Source organism: Andrographis paniculata, unplaced genomic scaffold (assembly GCF_009805555.1).
Source record: "Andrographis paniculata isolate CXL003 unplaced genomic scaffold, ASM980555v1 Contig62END, whole genome shotgun sequence".
Taxonomy (NCBI): Eukaryota; Viridiplantae; Streptophyta; class Magnoliopsida; order Lamiales; family Acanthaceae; genus Andrographis; species Andrographis paniculata.
The window spans coordinates 7,597,287-7,608,828 of record NW_026137598.1 but is presented as its reverse complement, the minus strand read 5'-3'; the positions used below and the strand labels follow the sequence as shown (position 1 = coordinate 7,608,828).

The 11,542-nt window shown below is 37.2% G+C and overlaps 2 protein-coding genes across 2 annotated transcripts; one reads left to right on the top strand and one right to left on the bottom strand.

The window, feature by feature from the left end:
• Window positions 1-251: 251 nt before the first annotated feature.
• LOC127260945 (phragmoplastin DRP1C) lies at window positions 252-7,437 on the top strand. Its single transcript, XM_051289021.1, has 16 exons — window positions 252-479; window positions 577-640; window positions 1,020-1,124; window positions 2,129-2,230; window positions 3,003-3,053; window positions 3,177-3,238; window positions 3,872-3,962; window positions 4,110-4,174; window positions 4,289-4,483; window positions 4,593-4,712; window positions 4,803-4,873; window positions 5,162-5,387; window positions 5,879-5,929; window positions 6,082-6,328; window positions 6,424-6,563; window positions 6,697-7,437. The coding sequence occupies exons 1-16, from the start codon at window positions 351-353 to the stop codon at window positions 6,823-6,825; spliced, it is 1,848 nt and encodes a 615-aa protein (XP_051144978.1). The 5' UTR covers window positions 252-350; the 3' UTR covers window positions 6,826-7,437.
• On the bottom strand, window positions 7,309-9,999 carry LOC127260944 (adagio protein 3). The gene is made up of 2 exons (XM_051289020.1): window positions 9,665-9,999; window positions 7,309-9,152 (listed from the first exon to the last, which is right to left on the bottom strand). Exons 1-2 carry the CDS (start codon window positions 9,928-9,930, stop codon window positions 7,547-7,549), a joined length of 1,872 nt encoding a protein of 623 aa, XP_051144977.1. The 5' UTR covers window positions 9,931-9,999; the 3' UTR covers window positions 7,309-7,546.
• Window positions 10,000-11,542: the final 1,543 nt, after the last annotated feature.

Sequence of the window (11,542 nt, the reverse complement as noted above, 5' to 3'; positions counted from 1 at the left end):
TTCAACATTCTAGTTATTCAAGCATAAGAAACTCACAAATGGTGCAAGAAACAGGCTCCTTTTATTGATTAATTTATATATCTTTTAAAATTATTATAATACTCGTGTATTATTATATTAAATTAAATTAAATTTATCAAAAATATTAACATATGTATAATTGATAAGCTTGAATTGGTTTATAGCTTTCATGCTAAGCGACAAATTGTGGAAGGGAAGTTCGTTTCAATGCGACTGATTGACACGTCGCCACCAATTCCAAATCCCTCGTCGTTCTTCCTCGCATTCGTTTCTCTATTGCTGACCTTCAATCCAATTTTGTTTTATTTTTTATATTTTTTTTGCACGAAATGGCGACAATGCAGAGCTTGATCGGTTTGGTGAATAGAATCCAGAGGGCGTGCACTGTGTTAGGCGACCATGGCGGCCAAGGATCCCTCTGGGAAGCTCTTCCCAGCGTCGCCGTCGTCGGTGGTCAGGTATTCTGCATTTCCGATTATTTTTAATGTATTTTTACTCGTTTGCATACGTCTAATTTGCTTTGGGAAATAATTTGAACGTGCAAAATTTTCGTAGAGTTCCGGCAAATCATCTGTGCTGGAGAGCGTAGTTGGGAGAGATTTTCTGCCTCGTGGATCCGGTAAGGTTGTCTTCATTTATTGTCTTTTTATATTATTTGGCTATTGTTTGATTTTGTTTCCTGTAATCATACTTATGATTAATTTCATTTCTGTAAGCAGCACTTCCTAGACTCGCATGCAGTAATTGCTGTTGTTGAGTTGTATTGTTGAATGATTATTGATAGGCGAAGTGTATTTTGAGTAGAAGATTAAGGAAGCAATTTTGAAATTGCTGTATAGGCTGCATCATCTTTTATGATATGTTCACGAACTAATGAGTCCTTTTTTGAACCTACATTCAGCTGTTAGTATTGAGAAATATATGTTTATCAAGCATGTGCTCATATAGTGTTCACGAAGGACTGCAATGAATTTTTTTTGACATTTTTTGCCTTTTAGGGATTGTGACACGACGGCCATTGGTGTTGCAACTCCATAAAATAGATGGAGGCACAGAGTACGCAGAATTTCTGCATGCACCGAAGAAGAGATTCACAGACTTTGGTACGTTAAGATTGTATTTAGCCACTGAATTACAATGTGTCAGAGGACAACAATTATATTCTCCATCACTTTCCTCATGAAATGTGTAAAGAACTGAGCCAAAGGGAGGGATTTCTCATAAAGCAAATGTTACTTACAAATATCAAAATATTTATATAGCCAAGCAAATTAACTTTAGGAAGCTGCTGAAGGCGCTGTATATTGGCTTATTTTAACTTTAAGTTTTTTGAACGGTGGAAAGTGGGGAAGTGATGAAGCAGTTCATAGCAGAAATGATCAAATCTAAATAAAGTTTTATACTTCACATTGATTTGGTGTTGGATGATATATTGACCACTAAGTTGGATTTCTAAAACTTCCCCATCAAAGTAACATCTAAGGAGCTGAAACATAATTGAGATGGATCATTCAATGTCTATATCATTTTTAATAAAGTGGTAATTTTTCTAACTGATTGAGTTGATATTGTTCATTATAAAAAAATTGAACTTCACATTTCTCATAGAAGACCTTAAATTCCATCAAAATGCTATTTCATTAATTTGGCAGTAAATGGGGTGAGATATCTATAACTTATGTATTAATCAGTCATTTAGTGAAGGTTTTTGAGGCAAGTGGTGCAGGGGTTTGTCTAGTTCTATAATCTCTTTAAACTTTAAAGTTTAAACAGTTTTGTTCTTAAATGTCAGTGAAGGAGGTTCCTTTTGATACTTGTTTAGTTACAGGTCCTAATTGATCATATTTTCTTCTCACTTTACAACTCTCATTGTAGGGCAAACTTTCTTCTATACTTACTTTCTGTTATATTGAAAGAACTCTAAGGTAGAACTAGCTGAACCTGAGAATGTTCTTGTTCTTTATAGTTATTTTCCCCCCAACTGTGTTCAAATTATACTCTGAATATTTTATGATATTTTAGACTGCATGCATATTCAAGTCTTTCTACTTTGCACACACAATTCATAGGCACTTATCATTATTATTATTTTTTTTTAAATTTGCAGCTTCTGTACAACAAGAAATAGCCGATGAGACAGATCGCATAACAGGGAAGACTAAACAAATATCTAATGTTCCGATCCACTTAAGCATTTATTCTCCAAATGGTTTGTGGCTAGTTTTCTTTTCAATCCTACGATAAGTTGTCTCTTTTGTAGTGATAAGCATTATTATTGTTATGTTATATATTTATATGGTGACCAACAAAACATAACTATGAATTTCATAAAACTTATTTTGGAAAGCCAATGGATATGTAGTCATAAGTATTGCAGATGTCATTTTGCTCTTAGCATATTCTTTTAACAGCAAATGGTAATTTCATTGCATTACTTATGCACTTGATTAAAGAAAAATATATTCTGGTGAATGCCACTGTCTGAAGTATTATTAATAGTTGCAAAGAAAATGTGTAATGCATTTAAGTTTGTGAGTTGTAGATCTCAGTTTTGTCTTAGTTTAAGAGAGCCATGAGTTTGACAAATATTGATTCAGTTCCCTGTTGACAAATATTTATTCAGTTACAAAGAAAATGTGTAAAACATTTATGTTGATGAGTTGTAGATCTCATTTTGGCTTAGTTTAAGAGAGCCATTAGTTTGACAAATATTGATTCAGTTCTTTGTTCTAATTGTGTTCGGCCTTCTAGTTGGTACTCAAGTTTTGCAGGATCACTGATTAGTGATTAGAAATAGTTTTACTTCCAATATTTATTTTTTGATGTGGAATTCTTTGTGCACTCTTTCATATCCAACCACGTTCTTGAATCATGATATTGCTCAGTTATTTAGATATATGATTACCTTTTTTGTTGCCTCACGTGGACACCTCCTTGTACCAACCTTTTGATTGACTTTCTAGTTGCTTGATTTATTTCAGTTGTAGACTTAACACTCATTGATCTTCCTGGGTTGACGAAAGTAGCTGTAGGTAAGTGCTAAACTCTTACCCACACAAAGACATGAAAAGTGGACAAAATAATAGTTTCTGTAATTTTTTCTTGTTTGTCTCCTGATTGACTGATCATATGCTTATGTATTTGTAATGCTCCAGAGGGACAACCAGAGAGCATTGTGCATGATATTGAAATGATGGTCCGGTCTTATGTTGAAAAGGTAGAAAGCGTTGCTTTATTTTAACATAAAATATGTTGGAGCTTGTCTTCAGGTTTGCTTGGACATTCTTGATATGACTAAACATTTTTTTTTTCAATGGAAAACTGTGAGAACTGTAATCAAATTCTAGTGCATGTAGTTATTTTCTTTCTTTCCTTTTTTGGTTGCTGGGATAATATGCCAAAGGGCCATATGTTTGTTATAACTTTTAATGAAATGAAGATTTACCGTAGACTGCAGGCTGTTGAAAGTGCCAAATTTTGTTGCACTTTAAACAGTACCATATGTTTATCTGTTTTCTATTAAGAGGGGATATTCTCAAGTGATGAGAGAACACAGAGATTCCTTTAAAGATCAGACAAGAATTCTCAGACTCTGAGATTTTACTTGAGGTCATTCCTACTTGAAAGTTCCTATATATTGTAGTCGGCCTTTGTATAATTGCAGGGGAACATATTTGAAGAAAAAATGTTGTTGTTCTTATCAGTGACATGATTAGAATGTGTAGGACTCGTACAGCAAGTTTTTAAAGAAATTTCTACCATCTGTTCCATCATCTGTGCAATCAGTTAAGAGTCCAAAATGATCTTTTACTTTGCCTCTTCCCCACCTACTCTGAATGTTGCATTGCAGCCAAATTGCATTATTTTGGCTATCTCTCCTGCCAATCAAGATATAGCAACTTCGGATGCAATAAAATTGGCCAGAGAAGTTGATCCCACAGGTACTCTGCTTAGTTGTGACTGGTTTCTTCTCTGAATTTTTAGTTTTATGTGTGTCTGTGTATCTGTTATTATGATCCTTAAGATTCAATCAAGTGGAGAAAACTAAAATTATATTTGATTTTCTCTTGCTCCTTTCTGAAATTTAGGTGAACGAACTTTTGGAGTGTTGACGAAACTAGATCTGATGGATAAAGGAACCAATGCACTTGATGTATGCATTCTTTTCATCACTTTTAGGGATGCAGTTAAACACAAGGTGTTGAAATAACTATGCAATATGCCATCTTGCTAGAACTGATTAACTTCTATGCCATGCTCTGATAAGGTACTCGAAGGTAGATCATACAGGCTTGTATATCCATGGGTAGGAATAGTGAACCGTTCACAAGCTGACATCAACAAGAATGTCGACATGCTTGCTGCTCGCCAGAAGGAGCGGGAATACTTTGAAACAAGCCCCGAGTATGGGCATCTAGCTCATAAAATGGGTGCAGAGTATCTTGCCAAACTTTTGTCTGAGGTATATGAACCCAAGATTATACTCCAGTAAATTTCCTTCAAAGTCATTTCTTTAATCTGATCTATTCTAATCAAGGGGTTTATGACTGTCTTTCTTCGGCATGCACTAGCATTTGGAGAGGGTTATTAGGCAGCGCATTCCCAGCATTATTGCCTTCATAAACAAGGCAATTGATGAATTAAATGCAGAGTTGGACCGTATTGGCCGGCCTATTGGTGAAGATGGAGGGGTAATTACATTAACTGGACACAAGTTATATTAGTCTACAAGAGTTAGTAAATTTGATCATTTGCAAACTGAGTTATTTAACTATATACAGGCACAACTGTTAACGATCTTGGAAATGTGTCGTGCATTTGATCGTATCTTTAAGGAACATCTGGATGGAGGGTAATACCAATTTGTTCTCTCTAGACTATGTTTCTCATATGCTTGTAAGTTCACTGTGTTGAAACTTGATCTTCCAAAAGTTCAGAGAGAAAACTAAGCTGTAAATAGGTTGTGAAAATTGATAGGATGATGATCATTCTGCCTCTTTTACTCCAGCCCAGTCAATGCTTGGATTATCGATTCTGATAGACTAATGTGATGGGCTTTTCACTGGAACCCTTTCTTTGATGTGACATAGCTATAATCCCCTGTAGAGATATGCTATAAACCGATCAGTTAATCTTGCAGGAGGCCAGGTGGAGATAGAATTTACGGTGTCTTTGATCATCAACTACCAGCTGCCCTCAGGAAGCTTCCTTTTGATCGTCATCTCTCTCAGAGTAATGTTAAAAAGGTTATCTCAGAAGCAGATGGGTATCAGCCTCACTTGATTGCTCCTGAACAAGGATACAGAAGACTAATAGATGGATCACTCGGCTATTTCAAGGGCCCTGCCGATGCTTCAGTTGATGCGGTAACCTCATTAGCACCCTTGGTTAAAATTTTTATAATACATCTGAGACTGACCAATATATACTATTAAAAAGAAACTTACTTGATCAAAACAAGCAACTTTTGAAGCATAACTCTCTCTAAAAATTGCAAATGAAATCCTCTTGCCATTTCATGCCCATATTAACCAAATTGTATCAAAACCAGTTTCCTTCCAAGAAATTAACTAGTAAGACCAACTGTTATATTTCTATTACAGTTATTCTGGACAACGGGTTTTTGTGTGCATGATGTGCTGTAAAGATGTGCGTTGAACTTAATTCTGCAATAGTTTTTCGACGCACGGATCTTGTTTTGTAAATTGCAATAGTTACATGGGAACATAACTCAGGTTTGCAGTTGAAATGGATAGAGAGAATCAGAGAATACACATAATGGGCAAAGCTTAAGCTAGTATCTTGATTTCCTTTTTCCATGTTCATATTTCAAGTTTAATTGTCATCTTCTTTGTAGGTACACTTCATTCTCAAAGAACTTGTGAGAAAATCCATTTCAGAAACTGAGGTAACAAAGTCAACAACTGACATTACATCCTGAATTTTATACAAATCATCGTTGCTCACAAGAATTTTGATTTCGTGTCTAATGTCAAAGTCTCAATTTTGAGTAACAAACAAGTTGCTATCTTCTTACATCATATGCATATGGCTTTGTAGGAATTGAAACGCTTCCCTGCACTCCAGTCTGAGATTGCTACAGCAGCAAATGATGCATTGGAGAGATTTCGCGATGAAAGCCGCAGAACAGTCTCCCGCCTGGTGGAAATGGAATCCTCTTACCTAACTGTAGAGTTCTTCAGGAAACTCAATGCAGAGCCAGAGAAAACTCCAAAAGAATCCAGCAAGGAAAGTGCAGACCGCCCAAATGCAGATCGCTACACGGATCTCCACCTAAGGAGAATCGGTTAGCAACACTGACTGGCTTAATCTCAGCAATTTTCTTAAGAAAATTCAATATCAATATACATCGGCTCCAATTCATATAGTGGATGATAACAGGATCAAATGTATCTGCATACGTTCATATGGTCTCCGACACAATGAAGAACACTATCCCAAAGGCTGTAGTTCACTGCCAAGTTCGAGAGGCCAAGCGAGCACTCTTGAATCATTTCTATGCTGAATTGGGAAGGAGGGAGGTAACCATTTTTGTCTCTACCATGTTGTTATATATAAACCAGCAAGAAACACCAATCTTACATTATTCAATTTCTGTTAGCTAAATAATTGTCATGAATTAGTAATACCGGCACATGTAAACTCAATTTGCAGAGGGAACAACTTGGCAAAATGCTGGATGAAGATCCAGGACTAATGGCGAAGAGGGATGCGCTCGCCAAGAGGCTCCAACTATACAAGTCAGCGCGCGACGAGATTGACTCAGTCGGATTGAAGTATTGAACAGCACATTCTTGACAAACTCCTTATTCATGGTACACATCTCTCGTAATTAATTCCTTGAGTGAGCTCTCAGCAGCCTGTAGCAGCTCTATATACATATATACATTCTTTCATTCGCTTAAAAATTTGATTTCCTTTAACCGTAGCATAGGTAGGTTGACCATATTCACTACATATTCATGGGGTGGGTTTGAATCTTATCAGAACACACAAAATACGTTTATATAGCACATTCTATATACAGAATTGTGAATACATAATTTCAACTAATATTGCATAAGCTGTATTAATTGAAATAATATATTTTCTGCTTGTATTTATTTTGTGTTAGACCGGGCAATTCAACATGCTATATAACCTATCCCAATATAATACCATATGTAGATAAGATTCTGTCAAAGCTTATCATTCTTGTTGCTGGCTCTCAAGAAACAGCCATGCACATAAAAAGAATGCATCTGGTATTAATTACACAGCAAGCAATAATTCCAAATCCCCAAGTTAGCATTACAAATCCATACATAACAACATACACAACAAAATGTAATAAATGCGACACGAAAGAAAAGGCTAATAACATGCCTACAAAACTAAGGGTCACAACCCGCCACACGTAAATACATCACATACATATACAGATATCCATCCTACTTACCCGTACCGTACAGAACAACAAAAATAAAAGGCGCTCAAAGACAGACACACCTCCATCCCGGTCCGGTCATGGATCGGAATCCTGCCTACTTGCCAAACACAGTTCATGCAATTCATTCAGAACCCATTCTTCTCCTGTATGTCCTCCCAGAACCAACACACGTGTTCCTCCCACAATGCACGTGCTATGCCCCCAAGCGAACTTCGGCGGCTGCCCCGGGACATTCAGTGTCCTCCACGACGGCTTCTCTTCGCCAGGGTCCAAAAGAAACAGCTGCGAAGGGGAGTGCAGCCCGGCTATCGACCCGCCAAAGACTATGATCCTCCCGCACGGCATTGTCACAGCTACATGGTCGAGTCTCGGTGGCGGAACCACCGCATTCTGACCGCCCATCCCGGTCAAGGCTCCACACTCGAGCTGCCTCCATTGCGGCTGCTCGTTTTCAAGATCAATAGTGTAAGCCTCCCCTGACCGCAGCTGCAGGTGCCCGGTTTTAGCGAGCCCGCCAAACATGAGTATCTTTGTCCGGCCATATACAGAGAGGGAGTGGCCCAGTCGGGACGGAGGAGTCCACGACGTTGGAATCTCTTTCCACATGGGATTCTCCATGTTCAGATCGAGTAAATACATGTCGCTGAGGAGCACCCCTGCGTCGGTGCATCCGCCCGAGACAACCAGCTTCGATCCCTCGAGGGTACAAGAACTGTGCCACGATCGAGGCAGTGGGGGAGCACCACCCGAGACTTCTTTCCACGTCGGCTGCTTGGCATCCAAGTCGAGGACAAAGACATCGTTCAACAACCCTTGCCTGCCGCACCCGCCAAAGACAACTAACCAAGAACCGTTCAAGCACGACAATGTGTGGCCCCACCGGCCGGGGGGTGAAGATCCAACGCTGACTCGACGCCACTCTGGATTCGCTGCATCGAGGTTGAGTACAAATGTGTCGTCCATCGGCTGCATATTGACCCCTTCTCCTCCAAACAGGACCAGACGGTTCCCAGCAGCGCAGGCACTGAAGTTGCACCTCGAAGGCTCCACTGCGCCTCCGACTGTCAGTTTCTTCCAACAGATTGCTTCTAAAGTGGTGAGTTCCCGAGCCAGACGTCCCCATCCCAACTTCTTAGTCATCAACTCCAGGGCGCCAGTTACATCTCGACCCCAAGCATTTTGACACACCATTTTCCTCACATGCTCGTTCTTCGTCAATTGGCGGATCCTTCTGCAGACGGACCCGACGGATGCAACATCCCGTGGAGCTAACCGGGATAGAATGTTTTGAGCAATGACTTCATCAGACAGCTGAAGAAGTCCACATACTTGTTGGAATTGAGTTTGTGTTAAGTGCCTGCTCACCGCATAGAATTCAACCGACTTGTCACTTTGGGGGCGACAAGTTTCTTTGAAAACTGGATAGGACACGTTATTTAGGTCTAGTTTTGCTTCGGAGAATATTTGGATACCTATAACATGTGTGACCATTCCATCATCACCGTGCAGCGGTGTGAGCCTTAGTCGGTTCACTAATGGCGTTCCATCTTTCCTGAAATTGAGAAGCTCCCCTTGAAACTGAATGCCTTCCTCAAGACATCTTCTGATCTCAGAAACAACTACGGGATCTACCAATGGATGCCGTCTCTTCGCTCGTGGATCTCTGAATTGCAGGAACCGACTGATGAATAATTCAATGCACACATGTCATTGTAGATTCTTTGGATTTTTGAAATATAAGAAATTTCTTAGAATTATGTAAAATATCCAAATCCTAATGAAGATTTAAAACCAATTGCGAGTCCTACAACATAGCAGCATGTCATTTCAATTTTTAACAATGATATCAACTAAATGGTGTAACCATTACAGCAAAACAAGACGTTGAACTACTAAACGTTCCAATCGCAAGCAGCTCTACTTGCTTATTCCGTAAGGATAATAAAACGAAAATTAAAACAAAAGCAAAGACGAGGAAGCTACGGTTTCAATTTTTACTGAAGAAGAATAATATCAATAACGGTGTTCAACCACTTTCAAATTTAGCTAACCATTACCACCCACGCCGCCTTTAACTATATGCATAAATCCGCAAAATATCCCCGCGACCAAACGAAGTCCAAAAACGACGACTCCGGAAACATGTTTGCAAAAATCATAAAGCAGCAGTGTAAAAAAGGGAAATCAATTTACCAGTTCCGACCGAGGACTTCGTCCGCGCGAAATCCAGTAGAGTATTCAAACACGGTGTTGACATATATCACCGGAAAATCCGGCTCCATCGCATCGGAAACGACGATCGCCGTCGGCACAGCCGCTGGCGAGTAGAACAACCGGTCAGGCGCCAGCGTAGGCACTTCCGTTTCGCCGTCCTCCTCCATATCGTCCACTTCACCGCCGCACTTCAGCCTCTTCCGAAACAGATATTCCTCCTCTCCTTCGATCTCTTCCATCCCCATCTCTCTCCCCTGTCTTTCCTCTCTCTACAAATCCTTCTCTCACACATATATATCTCTCACACAATACAGTTTGGTGTTTAAAGTGTGACGAAGATATCCTCCATGTGGGTTACCAAATAAGACGGTGCCCAACGCTTAATTACGAAAATACCCTTAGGGCTTGTCACATAGCAATAATACTATTATACATTTTCTTCTAAAATAAAAATATCACGCTTTGCTGTAGCAATTAGTTCATATTATCATATCTGGTCAACCAATTTTGATTCTAATTACAAGATAATATTTTATTTATTAAATAAGCATAATCAAAGTTGTCCATTATTCGTCACTTGAGCCGTCCAATCTTAATTAAATATATAATAATATAACCTATTGTGGGCCCATGCCCAAACTAAAAGATATTTATTGAAGTGGGGAAACATAGGATTGGGTGGGGTGGGTGGTTGGTTGGTTGTCTAATTTATATCCAATATAATCCATTAGCAAAATTAAAAATGAATTAAATCCAAGATTACTTTAATTATATCACGTACAAAATTAAATCTATTAATTACTGTTTTTACCTAAATATTAAGAGTTGCAATAAATCAATCTAGAGTAGTATACTTATGAAATTTTTAGTTTTAATTGCAATTAGGATAATTGAGAAAATAAATATATAAAATACTAATAAGAATAATACACTATGGCGAAAAATGGCGTGGGGGTAATTATAGTGAAGAAAGAGGGGCAATTTAGGAAGAAAAGAGCGATATTTCTGAAAGGAAAATATCTGATGAGAAGAATATGCCACAGTGGATCTGCCACGTCACCCTCTTCTTTTATGGTACTACAGTCTAGCACTTGCTTTAGATATTTTTTTTTCCGGCAAGATATTTCTCCACCTTTTTTAAAAGATTTGTTTTCTATATTTTTATTAATGTTTGTGAGATATTCCTCTATGTATTCAATTATTTTATTTGTATTTTTTTTTATGTTATACGTTGTCAACAAACTATGGCTGTGTTTTATTTATTTCATTTTTCATTTCTCTGTCAAGTAAATTAATATTTTAATTTTTTTTAATAAATTATCATATTAAAATTATTATTAATATAAATTATATAAAATCCAAATAAAAATAAAAAAGAACCCATCTTGTAATATATCTTTTCATTTCCCATGGCCTGCATTATCGGTTCGAAAGATATTTATTGTATTTTTTTTTTCTCACCAAATATTTTATTTTATATTTGAATTTTATCTTAAATATATAAAAAAAATTTTGCAAAAATATCTAAGTAATTATTATTTTAATATTTAATTCAAATAATTGTGAGATAAATATAAATAGTTTTAATAGTAATTTCGAGATATGCAAAAAAATGCATCAACTTGAATGGGAGTTGTTTTTTATTTTTTTTCTTCTTCTTCAATTTTTCATGACAATTTTAATTTCATCTAAAAATATACTATTTCTTTTCTATCTCAAAATGATATAATACAAAACAATAAGTTTGTTCGATTATATATATATATATTTTATGATATAATTCTCCATAAATATTATTAAAAAATATATAATATATACATACTTTAATATGATATATACTTTTTTCATTCGACAAAT

What these genes read in the sequence shown, in the direction of transcription:
- LOC127260945 (XM_051289021.1), top strand. Translation starts at nt 351, where the DNA reads ATGGCGACAATGCAGAGCTTGATCGGTTTGGTGAATAGAATCCAGAGG. An exon ending in GAAGAGATTCACAGACTTTG is followed by an intron (nt 1,125 to 2,128) that starts GTACGTTAAGAT and finishes TTAAATTTGCAG; the next exon opens with CTTCTGTACAACAAGAAATA. An exon ending in AAGGAACATCTGGATGGAGG is followed by an intron (nt 4,874 to 5,161) that starts GTAATACCAATT and finishes TTAATCTTGCAG; the next exon opens with GAGGCCAGGTGGAGATAGAA.
- LOC127260944 (XM_051289020.1), bottom strand. Translation starts at nt 9,930, where the DNA reads ATGGGGATGGAAGAGATCGAAGGAGAGGAGGAATATCTGTTTCGGAAG. An exon ending in GAAGTCCTCGGTCGGAACTG is followed by an intron (nt 9,153 to 9,664) that starts GTAAATTGATTT and finishes ATTATTCATCAG; the next exon opens with TCGGTTCCTGCAATTCAGAG.